General features: G+C 37.4%; 1 protein-coding gene across 1 annotated transcript; it reads right to left on the bottom strand.

Annotated features, from left to right (window-relative positions):
* Positions 1–274: 274 nt before the first annotated feature.
* On the bottom strand, positions 275–11,126 carry LOC114177885 (protein CELLULOSE SYNTHASE INTERACTIVE 1-like). The gene is made up of 8 exons (XM_085670579.1): positions 11,071–11,126; positions 10,746–10,829; positions 9,690–9,763; positions 6,353–9,410; positions 3,136–5,680; positions 2,093–2,547; positions 1,252–1,368; positions 275–1,051 (listed from the first exon to the last, which is right to left on the bottom strand). Exons 2-8 carry the CDS (start codon positions 10,794–10,796, stop codon positions 911–913), a joined length of 6,441 nt encoding a protein of 2,146 aa, XP_085526705.1. The 5' UTR covers positions 10,797–10,829; positions 11,071–11,126; the 3' UTR covers positions 275–910.
* Between the last annotated feature and the right edge of the window lie 3,570 nt (positions 11,127–14,696).

Below are 14,696 nucleotides of genomic sequence, written 5' to 3'. Positions count from 1 at the left end.
TCAGAACCGATGGTTAAAACTAACTCAGACGAATACAGTATGATCCTACCGGCTCAGACTATTTTAATTTGCATGGCAGTTCGATACTAGATTAACTTGAGCCGTCAATGTATCTTTAGTAAGTATCACCGGTTTGGACAAATAATATATCTTAGTTTGGAAAATTATATTAGGAAGTGGAAAAACACAAATTGTGTAGGAGAACACTCAGTTCCTGTTACCGGAAACACTATACAAATACATGTTAAGAAAAATAAATTTTGAGCGCACCATCAAAAATAAAATCATCCACGAATAATTGTATACTCAAAATTAACTATTTTTTACCTCACTGAATACTGAACATGCTTACATGTACATGTATAAAACAAAACGTAAAACTGAAACATGAAGCAGTCTCAAATGTGAAGGTAAGCACAAGCTCCAATACGTAGTTCCACTTCAGTGGTAGAGTCTCCATTACTAGTGGGGTTCAGTCGGTAAGAGAAACACTGATGAGGTATATGTGACACCCAAATGTGTATGAGGATTCCACACACACCATAAGTTTTTGTCTCTTCTACTAGATCCCACCAGAGATTGAAGAGACTCCTTACGGATGAGTAAGAAGCAGATCCACACTCCAAGTACAACAGTTTTTCTCATTCATATTTTACATTCAATTTACTGTCAAATAACTATACTAAGTCGACTTATTACAATACAAGCGCCAATACAAAAAATGATGATAAAACAGACTCGCTATTTAACTTTAAATTGACAACACTCAAAGAATCATACAAGAAAAGCGAAGCTGGCCAGATCTTCTTGCCCCTAGTGTTTTGTACTAGGAATGAAAGACCAAGTTACAAAAGAATATTATATGACAGAAGAGTCTGTTTTAACTATGCAATTTGAAAGCTGGATGGCATCACTTGTTAGACCACTGAAATTCTATTTCTAGATTCCGTGGCGGTCCACTTTTACTCTGAGGCAACAAAGCGTACTCTCCAGCCACTGATCCAAGCATTACCACTCGATCAATCTGGATCGTTACTTTCCCGAATTTACTCTGTTATCGAATCACATTAGAGGGGTTAAACAAAGACTAACCAAACAACTCTTACACTGGTTAAGGAAACCAAGATAAAAGGTATTTAATTAAAAATGTTTATGTTAAAAATGTTAAATCCATTTAATAAGGAGACCTGAAAAAAAAAAACAATATTTGAAGATGAATACAGTAGAATAAACATGATTTTGCACATTTACCTTTCCCACTTTGCTCTTATTTTTGCAAGAAATATGAAGCTTCTGGCCTTTGGGAGGACTCTCAAAGGTCCATGAAAAGCTCTCATCCCACTCCGGATTAGGGCCAGTTGAAACCACCTGATCAACCCATTATCAAGGATATTAGTAATACAGTATATTGACTTTGCAGGAAAAAGAGTATACAGAACACACTATGACATCATAATAAAAAGTGAACAGTTTCTATATACATTCAGCCAAAAAACCATTCCTTTATGATTCTGAACAATCTTAAGCACTTGCATGTACATTTTGAAACTCAAGAAGGTCAAAATAGTTTACAACTTGGAAGTGGCATTAGATAGGATGCCCAAGATCAAGGGACAAGTAAAATTGCAAAACCAACAATTAAGAAAAACCTATACTAACAGGGCAGATTTTATCTTTTCTTTTTTTGACAAAAAGGGGCATGCAAAAAGTGCCATAAAAATTTTATTTTGGTTACGTGAATCAATTATTCAGCCAATACAATACGTAGCAAAACCTCAGCAGAATAGGTAGATGATCAAGAGGTGTTCTTCCAGGAAACAGCTCTAAAAATGTAAATCCTAATTGAGTATTTCTGGTATAGGCATGATTTGCAGTGAGAAAAGGCGGGTAATATTAAGAGATTCAATTCAGGGGTTAAATTTGTAGATAACTGGCATGGAGGACAAAACCCGAATTTACTTTTACACCCAATCTGACTCGATCCTGGTGCATACTCAGACAAAGCAAAATAGCCCTCTCTTCCCCCGTAACAACACACAAAAGATCCAAGTTAATAAGAAAATAAGAAATCATAAATATTAAAAAAAATGACCTGGGTTTGCCTTGGGGGAGTGTTGCCAAGTGTAAGCTTGCAGTAAACACTTGGGTTTCCAACGGATTGTTTCATATTGTTACCACGTTTGATGATCACTACCAATGTCCCCGGCAAACACTGCAACAAAAATTCTGCTTTCTCCTGAAACCGAGGTGGCCCAGACTGGATTAAGTACTGCAGCAGTGGAATGGCATCTGCAGCTGCAATTGACTGAGCTCTAGAAACTTCAGCTGGGCATGCTGACCAAGCTTGTCTGAGCAGGAAAAGTGCATCCAATGCTGCTTCCTGACACGCTTCTGAACCTGTCTTTAAGGCTGTAACCAGATGGGGAATGCTAAGTGTAGCTGGTTCAGTTGCTCTAAGTCTTGGGAAGTTGCTAAATAGAGAATTTAAGGCTTTCAGATACTCGTCATTCACAGTTCCAGAAGCCCATAAATCTTTTTCAATAGCAGCTATAAGAACGAAAGAGACCTTAGTTAGAAATAAAAAGTGAGGAGGGGGAGATGTATTTCTGCTTAAATGAATCACCATTGTTCATCAATCAATTCTGCAGAAAAACTGCAATCTATAATTGTTAAAGTTACATTAACTGAATACTTAATAAAGCAAAAAGTACCTAGTTTTGCTACAAGACTACATAAGCACAGCTACCGTCATGTTTTCAAATTTAATGATAGGTTAAAGTTCAAAGGACACATGTTTCCTTTGGTGTACTTTTAGCTTTACCAAAATATTTAATATTATGTTTTAAATATAACTCAACCAACATAAAATTATCACCAGAATTGCACAGACAGACTCATCACCTACATCCACTCCTACTGTTAAAGAACTTACTATTTTTGTTTAAAAAAATAAAAACTTTTTTCAGTTTCTAAAGCATTCATTAATCAAATTTACTCCAGCACCAAGGCTACCTCTTCCAAAATTAAAATGAGGGCATGCTATCGTGCAGCTTTTTTCAGGAATTTTGAAAGAAAAAAATAATGTCTCAAACAGGCAGGCAGTAAAAACTGCAAGATAAGCAAAGAAAATCGTACCAGTTATCGCTCTGACTGTTTCACTGGAAGCATACTCTTGAATAGTATTATTTGAGAAGAGAAGTTTAACAAACATTGCAGCCTGAACTGATGTTTCTGGATTACTTGAACCTATGAGATCCAGTACAACCTGAACTCCACCAGCCTCTGCAACTGCTCTTCTATTTGATCGACTACACATCACAAGATTCTGCAAAGCACATATGGCTACAACTTTCATTTCTTCTGTTGGTTGGTCTTCAAGCACGTTTACTAAAGCACGACAAGCTGAAACTGCATCACTTGTTCGAGCAAGGCCCTCATTCTGAAACAGATCCCCGAGAGCCAAAGTTGCCAATAACCTTGCCTGCTGTGCTTGAGTTTGTGGGTCCAAAAGGTACTGCGATAATGGTACGATAGCTGATTTTGTTACTTTTGTTTCTCGAATCTTTACATTGTTCAGCAATACTTCTAAAAGTCTTGCGGCAGTTTCCTCACACTGATGGGATCGCAGGAGCTCCAAGAGAGCCTCTATAGCTCCACTTTCCGACATAGCTTCTGCACTAGTTCCATCATCATTTTCTAGCACCAGAAGGGCATTTAAAGCACCAACAACCGTGCTTTCTGAGCCAGATCGAAGCAACCTTACCAATACAGCAATAGGCACTTCTAAGTAGAATTCAGAGCTAAACTGCAGAATACTTGACAAAACGGAGGCAGCAGACTCCCATAAAGCGTGAGGAAGGGAAGGATCAGCTTGCAATATCACTTTGGAAATTTCAATAACACCACCCTCTTTAGCAATTTCGTTTGGCCATGTTAGTGCAATACTAACAAGGGCTTTTACAGCTCTCTGCTGCAGTATGTGTATACCAGAACCAAGAACTCGAATGAGAGGGCCAATTGCTTGCTGTGTCACGGGATCCTTCTGAAGGCGTTCTTCAAGAAGTAGATGTGAAAGAAGCTCAGCAGCCAACTGTTGCACTGCTGAAATTGAAGAATCGAGTAAAGGGATAAGTGGTTCAATAACTTGGCGAGAAGTTAATGAATGGTCAGCACGACACTTTGGATGTTCTAAGATATTAACCAAAACCTGCAAAGCACTGTGCTGTCCATCAGGCCCAAATTCCTGCCTTGTCAGTAACAAAAACAATGGTTCAACCACTTTAGCAGCAGACGGTCCTTTAGCTATACTAGCATTATTAGTCAATATACGCAACAATTCTGCAAAAGCTGCACATAGATAATCGGGTGCTTCATGTAAGACGTCCAGTACGCTTTCAATAACTCCAGCTTTAACCATCTCCATTTTACAAGCAGGCCTGTCTTTTCCCAACTTGACTAGAGCTCTGGAAATGGCCTCATGTAGAATATAATTTGTACCCGACAGTAGGCCAACTAGAGGAACAACTGCACCATGTGCAGCAACTAATTCAGCCAGTTGCTCATCATCAACAAGCCTGTCCAGTGCCCTGACAACTGAAAGCTGAGCTGGACTGAACTGAGATAAAAGGAGAGAGACAAGAGGTTCGACACAACTTGCAGCAGCTGCTGTGGAGCGAATCCTTGTATTTCCAAAAAGAGCACAACATAATTCAGCAGCATCCCCTTTCAGGTCCATTGAACAACTTGATGAAAGGATCCTACAAAGAACTTCCACTGCATTCTTCTCAACATCTGCAACAGCAAGAGCTCTTGATGGATTTTCACTCAGTAACCCTACCAATGCAGCAATGGCAGCGTGCTGCTCCTTTTCTGAACCAGTACTGAGAATCTCCACCAATGGTTGAACAGCCTGCCGAGCAATCTCTGCATTTCTGATGTGGTCAGCAGAAAACAAACTTTCCAAGGCTTTTGCAGCACTATACCTTGCACCTCTTCCTCCTAACCGTAGCACAGCTATGAGTTGAGCAACAGCACCAAATGTTGATTCGTGTCTTCTTATTTCAGGACTGCTAAACAGAATTCCTAGCAGATCTGTAGCAGCTTCTTCAGTTGCATCTTGTGGACTGAGTGAAAGATACTTCGTAAGGGCCTCTAAGGCTCCAGACTCCACCATTACACTCATATTTGACGGACAATCTTTACCGAGCTGAGTCAAAAGTACAAGTGCCAAAAATGGTGCCCCTGGACGATCTGGAATTGGTTTGAGCAGATCAACTAAGGCTGGTATAGCCTTCCGAGAAGTGGCTCCAACTCTTATATCTTCAACTCGAAACAACCTCTCAAGAGCCACTTGATCAGGATAACGCACCAAAGAAAATTCCTCTGACAATTCCAGAAGATCCTGTATATCAGTATCAGCACAGCCAAGCAAAGAGATAAGTCCACCTGCTGCCCCAGAATTTGCCACAGACAGGAGTGTTCCCCTGCTACCATTACAGACAAGGCTAGCTATTGATTGTGCAGCAAAATATTTGTTTGCTGATGGCTCTGATTTCATTAAACTGGTAAGTGCTGGTACAGATTTCATAGTTGGATGTGCCCGTATGATATCTCTATTTTGAAATAATATCGCCAACAACAAAGCATGAATCCACATGACGCTATCTTCTTTGTAGTCAATCTGCATATTCACCATATTGAGCCAACCGGGTTTATATACAGAAATAGTCTTATTGTTTAAGTTTTACAGCAAAGGACGCCTTGAAGTACAAGGTAAACATTTAATACGGAAAATTACAGTTTATCTACATGAAATTTTGGTCTAATTCAAGTTTAAAAACATTAACCTCCTTATCTCACCTTCCCCCCATCTCCCCAGCCGTGAAATACTAGAAGAAACATAACACTGTAGTATAATGATTTAGTTCAAACTGGAAGCAGATAAGCCATTGGCCAAACATGTGATAATTTATTTTTTTTTACACGGATTTGCCAAATAAAGTACATACCCTATCCTAACACTTTGTTTTCTACTTTTTACTCAAAATTCATTTTGTCTTGAACAATTTTTCATTCTATAAAGATCTCAGTGTCTCTCCAACCACTATGTCCAATTTCATACAACAGAGATACTAGAAAATTATCACAGGTAATGTTTCTATCAAGGGGATAATATGGGAGATTTTGAAACTTTGCATGAACTATAGGATTTTAATTTGCTTCTGGAAAAAACTTTGGGGTGGGCGCAGCAGAGAGTTAAAGCATGATTTTCTATTTCAAGTACTGCCTACCTATGATCAGAATCACATGAACTATCCATTTATTTGGATTGACAGAAAAGTTACTTAAATACCTGAGAATATTGCGAGAAACAATTTGAGATTCTGTCAATGAGAACATCAATTGCTCCAGCCTCCATTATTGCAATTTTATTTTTTTCATCATTACAAGCAAGAATAGACAGTAGCCATAGCGCCAAGTCAACACCACATATAATGCCAGTGCTAGTGTTGGATTCAGAACTGTTGGCCTCTTCTGTTGCGTGCCTGCATATGCTAATGAGCTCCTGGTTGTCATCATCCAGGTAACCCGAAGAAGGCACTGCAGAAACAAGAATATCAACAAGAGATTGAATCAGATTGACACACAAATTCGATGAACTCAGATCCTCCACCAGTCTCTGATGATTTGCTTTAGAAGTACAGATAAGGAGCGCTGCTCCCCCAATTTTGACCTTTACATTTGTGGAACTAATTATCCTCTTAGCTATTGAAGATATACATCCAGGTGCTGACACAATTGTCTCTCCTAAAACAACAGGCTGATCCTTACATAATCGAGATAAAATCTCAATAGTTTTATCCTGCAACATTGGCTCCGAATCAACAATACACAAGACTATTGGGCTTATGCTTTTAGGGAATTCAGCCAAAACAGCACAAGCAGATTTAATATTTTCTCCGGTCTCTACCGACCTGGACAGTATGGCAAGTGCTTCTAGAGCCTCCGATGTAGCAACAGATCCATTAACAGCAGAATCTAAGAAAGAAACTAATGCAAGAACAGTTCCGGCGCGATTCACACAATCAGTTACAGCACAATCAACAGCACGAGAATGTAGGAGGCGAGCAATTGCTGCTGCAGCATGAGTTTTTCCAGAAATTGTGCCTTCACATAATATTCTAGTGGCAGGTAAGATAACTTCTTCGGCAATAGCTTTCTCTGCAATTTCACCATCCAAAATAAGGTTTGCCAGAGCACATGTGGCCATCTCTGCAACTTCCAAAACTGAAGAGTTTGCTAGTGAAACCAGAGGAGATAAAGTGTCTCTGGCGATAACAGCTACATCCCTGTTCTCTTTGATGGAAAGAAATATTGCAGCCAGGCAGTGGGAGGACTCAATCAGGATACTTTCAGATTCAGCATTGAGCAATTTCTTGGCTGACAAAAGAGTTTTGACAGCAATGCTACTTTCACGCACATCTTTCCTTGTTTCAAAAACTCCTGCCAGAGCCGATGCAGATTTTGCCTGAGTTTCTTCTTTCACAGATCCCAATAATATTATCATAGTATCAAATGCATCGCTGGCAGCACTACCTTCACGTAAAATGTCACTAAGGGGAGCAACAGAAAGCATACTTCTCAAAGCGTCCAAAACATAAACCTTAGAATCAGGAAGATCACTAGTCAATAAAGCTGTAAGCTGACTAATGGTTGTAGTATCAGATTTATGAATTAAATGATTTAAAGTCTTTGCAGCAATATCCTTCCCATTTGGGCTTCCATTTTTCAATAGCCACAACAATGCAGGAACAGCATCGGCACTTTCAACACAAGCGCGTATATCTTCACTATGATTGCACAAGTTCTTAAGGATTGTTGCTGAATCTTCCTTAGCTTTTGCTGATCCTGTCTCCAAAATTTGAACAAGTGGAGGTATGCCACCAGCTGCAGTAATCGCCCATTTACTTTCATCATTTTCAAATGATAGAAGGCAAAGCAGGGCAACTGCACACTCTTGCTGCTGTTCTGATGAAAGCCCCAAAAGAGATATCAATAGCTGAACTCCTTCACGACCCTGAAGTGCACGCCATAGACTGCCTTCACTTTCGCACACTGTCAACAGAGCTTTTATAAGTTCATCTTGCACTTCATTTGCAGCCATTGTTATCAAACCAACTAGCAGATGTTTCGCATCCGCATTTGCAAGTTTATTTGAAAGTACGGAATTTCCATACAAACTAGCAAGCGCTTCGATGGTTCGTTCCTTCACAAGGAAGGGCAAGCGAGGTTCAAATTGTTTGAGTAATGTCTGCTCGACAACCAAAGGATCTGATGCTCTGGTTGATTCTGCCTTGGTATCATAAATCATGAGAGCTGATGCCAAAGCTCCTAATGTGTCAGCAATTTGGGTAGGTGAGGTGCATGATTCAAGACTTTGACCAAGACTAGATATGACATAAGACAAACCACCAGAGATGTTTGCTAGAGCACTCATAGCATTCTCTTGTAATGCTTGAGCACACTCACCCTGCATGAATTCTTTGGAAGGAGCTATGGTAGCATTGATCAGAGAAGGAATACCATTAGCATTGGCTATCTCTCGCCTTGCCTCTTTGCACTGGGCAGAAAGAGATTTAAGAGCACCAGCTGCTTCGGCTCTAACAGAGTCATCATTACCAGGGCCTAATAGTTTCAGAAGTTGTTTTGTCACCTCCGCTGTCAACACCTTTGAACAAACAGATGCATCCTCCATCATTACAGAAGCAAGTAAATTGCACACATTTGCTAAACTGTTCGGCTGTCCTTTTGCCAGTAACTTCACTAATACGTCCACTCCTCCAGCTCGTATAGTTGCATTCCAGAATCCCTCAGTGTTGCTAGAGAGATTTTTCAATGCACCAGTTAATAAACCTTCAACTACATTTCCTGCCTTCAGACCAGTTTTCAGCTGCTCCCAGAGCACTGGTACAACTCCTTCAGTTGAAAATATTTTTGAACCAACATGATCCTTTACACCACCCTGAGAAACAGCGTAAATAGTCTTTGCAGCAGCAATTTGTCCTTCGGTAGAACTGGACTTTAATAGACTAAGCAATGGAGGAATGCATCCTCCAAGCAAGACCTTCACCCTTAGCTCATTTTCTTTACAAAGGGAGCCCAAGACAGTTGCTGCCTGTATCTTTACATTCAGTGAACCAGACCTGAGAAGGGAAACAAGTACTGGAACTGCCTGAGAGTGAGATCCAACAGCACTAAAAGCATTTTCCCGCATATCTATGAGCTCCAATAGCTGCCTTAAGGAATACTCTTTCTCCTGCACAGAATAAGAGCTCTGACGCAGCTGCTCAATGCATTGGGCAACACTAGCTAATGTTCCATCTGGATCCTCCATGCTGCTGTTACGCTCTCTGCAATAGCAACCAGTTAAACATGTTAAGAAGCCAAAATTTAGTGAGCACCTATTTGAATGTCCCCATCACATAGTTCATAAACAAAGTGACCAATGCACACGGTTGTTAGTTCAGTCCCACAGGTTAGACTGTTAGCTTACTTGGCTGCAAGCATAACAGAGACTAACAAACAAATGTATTAAAAAAAGGTGTTACAATCATTGATTGTAGCAGCTTTGTAAACAATTAATCAATAATTTTAATAGGTTGTTAAGTATTCCTGTGTGACAAACCGACCTAAATCCCATCTTCAGAACAGAATGTGGGGTTGCGGGCTCTGAATCTTGAGTATTCCTATCACCATTTCTTTCCTGCAATCAAAAGAGTAATAATAAAGAATGTTATATGCTAAGGTATGTTCCATATCTCTGAAAACATCAAATAAAAGATGGGTTGTAACAAAAATAAACACAGAAAAAGGAATCGCATAAACGAATCAGCCTATAAGCATTTGTTGTTTCTTTTTCTTTTCTCACTCATAAAGCCAGTAATGGATGGATAACTAAGTAATTCAATATAAAAGAAAGAGATGTAATGGGAAATCAAGCTCTAATGGAAGAGATATGAACCAATACAGTTTGATTACATTCCTCACAAAGAAAATGAAATTTTCAGAGCACTAAACAAACAAAAATTGTTGTCTTGTTTTGACTACAGGTGATTGATTTATTATCCTTTAGGATTGCATCTTAACCCGAGGGAAACCTGAGGAAGTGAAAATCCTTCTTCAGCAATATAAGACATATCAGCAAAGGACCACGCATCTTACAAACCCATGAACAGACAAGTAAAATATGCAAACAGACACGAACAATTTTACAACCGCCATTCACTTCCTTCCATTTTCTACTTTTGCCCTGCATCCCAGAAGATCTACTGCCTTTGCAAAGTTAATCGTGTACAAAAACCATGACTCACCAAATTCATAATATCCATGAAAACGGACACACTATGAAGAACCGTCAGAGACTGTATTGTAGTGTATCAATTAACATACGCATCACACATCAAAAAAAAGAAAAGTAAACCCCCCACATCTGCACAATTAAATCACACAGTTCCTTTAAACATCCATGAATGAATGATCCCCAATGACACTTCCTAGAATCAACGTCTAGCACAAAACTGCAAAACACTGACTTAGCATCCAGATGCACCCAAACGGGAACGAACAAACGAAGAAGATCCATAAATAAACTTCCCCCTATGCAAAGACTGACCATGGCACAACACTTCTCACTCATTCTGTCACAAGAGAAGAAAAAGATCAAATTGTTGTGTAGAAGAAGGTACCAGATCATTTGCATTGTTGCCAGCGTGTCTCCAAGCGAGTGTAGTGGCCATGGTGGCTGGTGGTTCAGTCGAAGGAGTTCAGATCTGGAAGAGTGAAAGCATCAGTGAACTGAGTGGTTGAGATCCAAAATAGGAAGTAGTAAAGACATGAGAGGAAGTGAAGAATGGTTGAAGAAGTGAAGAATGGTAATGGAAATCGGAAGGAATGAGAAGGAGTGTGTACAAAAGAAGAAGAAGAAGAAGAAGATGAAGATGGTGTGGGTTGGTTAGAGGATAAGAAGAAGACGAGAGAAGGAAGAGGAGGAACAAATGTAGTTGGTTGCACCTTTTTCTTTTATTTTATTAATTTTCACTTTCTGCCTCTGTTGTTTGATTGTGTCTTACGTTTTCAACTTTTCGTTAGGAAGTGTCTGTAAGGTGTTTTTCACGATCTCACCGTCGTCACCGGAGCACCGACAGTGGCAACTTCAGCTCCACCTCAAAGCTGACTCACCTAGACGTCGCAGTCAAAATTTTTAGACCAGAGGTTTCATCACATATAATTTTATCCTATTTTTACGAATAATTAATAATAAATTTAAAAAAAAAAACACACACACACACACATTTAACGACAAGTTCTTATTCACCGTTTTGAACAAATTTAGTATACTGATTTTAGTTAGATTTACCAGTTCTTACTGGTTCAGACAAAATTCTGATTTATTTTAACGACCAGACTAATTATCATATTGACTTCTAATTTGATCGACTTAAAGATTGATCTAATTATTTTGTTTTTTTTAATAAAAACTCTTCGTAATTATAATTTTTTATATACATTTACTTTTATTATAGTATTGGAATCTAACTCATCGTGATAAAAGTGTGAGATTGAGTTCAACTAAACTTCTCATTAGTATGACTTATAAAACCAGCCTAAAAGACAAGACTATTAAAACATCAAATACTAGTCTCGATTTTCAAGTCTTTTCTTCCTTGCTTCTCTCTGTTGGTTCTATCGGTTATATCGGTTATATAAAATTTTTGCAATTTCGATTATGTGTGAGTCTAAATTTCATATTGAGTTAGAATGAAAAAGTTGAGCATTATATAAAAGTGAAGACTTATATGTGTGAATTATCGTCTTTAAGATTTTAGATTTAAGATATTGCTGTCAATCTCTTATATGTGAATTAAACTCATATTTTATTGATGTTGTATCTTTTTAGTGATCCTCTTTCAAAATATTTAACATAATATTATTATCTTTAACACAAAAAAACATTTAATTAATCCTTAAAATTCATTATATAGTTGATAACACTCGCCTCTTAATTTATCTGAAGTTATATGAAACTTTTCGATAGTCAATCAAACAATCAAGCAGCTCAAGGTTGTACCGATCCTTCTTATGTTCTAATTCTTTTTGTCACTCACACTAACTTTTTTTTATGCAATTGTTTGGTACTAGGTCGAGGTGTCATGGTGATGTATGCATTAACATGATGTCGTTTTGGGTTAACGATAACATATTTGCAAAGTTTGATTTTGGTGCTAACAGTGACAGCATTGTAGGAGAACATAAAACAGTGTCATTATTAGCCACAAAATACAGACACTGAAATAGATTAAGTTACAAAAGATTGAAAACTTTAGTATCATCACTGTTTGTAGAAGTTGGAAAATCAAGTAACAAACAATCATGTTATTATATCATGTTAATACGATTTGAGACTCACTCTTAAGCATTTGCTATTAACATTCCCTGAATTAAATAATAGTATATTATTAATCTCAGAAGTTGAAATGTCACCACTGAATACCAGTGATTGAGATAGTGGACTCATTACTCTATCTGCATTTGGAGATGACAAAATAATAAGAAATTAAGTATTTGAGGGTTGTTCAGTGACAAAATGATTGAAAATACAACCACAGTTTCCATTTTATATTGAAAACATGTTCCTTAGCTGGATGGTAAGTTTAGGCCATGTGCAGTGTCTTTCTAGATTAAAAAAATAGCAATGAATTAATATGCAGTTGTTCTTATTCCTCTTTGTCATCTTCTTCTTAATTATAACTTTCAATGTTTACCATTCTGAAGAATTAACTTGAATAACATAATTTAGATTTGTCTATAAACTATCAAAAATTGAAAAGTAATTTAAATAATGATATGGAAAATGAGAGGATCCTTATAATCATCTTCACTATGACTTGTACCATTTTTTTTTAATTAAAAATAAATAAATAAGGTATTTTTCTTACTGACGGAATCGGGCAATAACTTGGTACATATAAATGATAATTAAAAAAAATAATGATTGTTGAGGATCTCGTTAAGAAATGAATTAACAATACAAATATTTGTTATGTCTGGTTATTATATGGTGAGGAGAGAGTACCATAATTTTCTTTTATTTCTTAACAAGTGTTTTTATCTAATTCTAAATTAGTTTATAACATTTTATTAATTTGCCTACAAGGAAAATACTGTTAACTAGGAGATAATTTCTTCTTCTTCTTTTTTGTCTATTTTCTGTGTTGAAATTCATAGGGCAAAAGATGTAGAAATACACAATTTTTTTATCTTATCCTGTAAACTTATTCCAACAATAACCATCACAATATCACAATCAAAATTTGTTTTGACTCAATTTCTATTTTGTACGTAACAATTCATACGATAAAAGATAGTATTTTTCATTGACATGTACTTTAACCAAATACACAACTTTTTCTATCTTGCAATCGTGAAAATTCATTAAGACAACAACAATCAGAATACCACAAGCAAAATTAGTTTTCAACTCAATGACTTTGGAAAAAAGTGTAATGAAAAAAACTATCAACAAATTAATTCAATAATCTTGAAAAGCATCCATGAGTTGTTCAATTATGTTGACATGGATTAAATCAAATGCATACACGTCACGTCAAGGCCAAGGTTAGTTTAGTAGGTTTAAAGTCTTTTTCTTACCCTCATTTTTTAGGATCAAACTAGAAAATTAGAAACAATCAAAAAATGTTGGTAAAAATCCAATAACTTTCTAACGACGTATTTAAAAATCATTAGTTTAGTGGTAAGAAGTTTAGAAAATTAGCATTATATCTCAAATTAAATGTTAGTCTTTTTTTATAAAAAATAAATAAATAAAGCATTAAAACGATATATGATTAGGGTAATGTTTAAAAGAGGCAAAAATAGTGACTACATGCTTGCTTGAAACATTACACCATTAAACTTGTAAATTTGATCTAGTCTACAAGGTTTCATCTTGACTTACATAGGTTAGGGCTAAACTGACCCATAGAATGAGAAAGTTTGCATAAGAAAAAGTTTACAAAATAAAAATGACAACAAAAACCTCATGACCCAAGACTAACCTAGTATTATGAGTCAATTTCAAGTCAAGATAGATAGAATTGGATCAGGCTCAAGTCAAGTAGGTCATTCTAGTTAGGCTCAAATTAGGCATCGTCCAAGTCAAGACAAAATTGATAGGATATATGTCATGATTAGTTGAATCAAGCTCACATTGGACAAAGTCAAGTCAAGCCCATGTTGGGCCAAGTTGAGTCGAGCCCACCTTAGAACCAGTTAAGTCAGGTTTACCTTGTCTTAAGTTAGGTTAGTTCCAACTTGGATTGAGTTGATTCGGGCACACCTTGAACCAAGTCAGGTCAAACCCACATTGGGTCTAGATAGGTTGGACCCAGCTATAACTAAGTCGTATTAGGGCCCTTTTAAGCATAGTCGATGAAGCCAGGCCTACCTTTCACTGAGTCAAGTTGGGTCCTCTTCAAATTGAGTTGAATTAAGTCCACCTCGAACCAAGTCAAGTCAGTCCACCTCATGCTAAGTAGAAGCAAGCTCACCTCTACTTGAATCAAGTTGAGCCCACCTATAGCCAAGTAAAGTTAGGCTTGGCTCAAGCCTAGTTAAGTCCCACATTGGATTGAGTCAAA

The sequence above is a fragment of the Vigna unguiculata genome, chromosome 3 (genome assembly GCF_037176805.1).
Source record: "Vigna unguiculata cultivar grain cowpea cultivar isolate G323 ecotype 2 chromosome 3, ASM3717680v1, whole genome shotgun sequence".
Classification (NCBI taxonomy): domain Eukaryota; kingdom Viridiplantae; phylum Streptophyta; class Magnoliopsida; order Fabales; family Fabaceae; genus Vigna; species Vigna unguiculata.
This window is presented reverse-complemented; position numbering and strand designations above follow the sequence as displayed.

Coding starts and splice junctions, on each gene's coding strand:
- LOC114177885 (XM_085670579.1), bottom strand. CDS start 10,796: ATGGCCACTACACTCGCTTGGAGACACGCTGGCAACAATGCAAATGAT. Junction 2,548..3,135: donor AACAGTCAGAGCGATAACTG/GTACGATTTTCT, acceptor TCGTTCTTATAG/CTGCTATTGAAAAAGATTTA. Junction 1,369..2,092: donor CTCCCCCAAGGCAAACCCAG/GTCATTTTTTTT, acceptor TGGGTTGATCAG/GTGGTTTCAACTGGCCCTAA.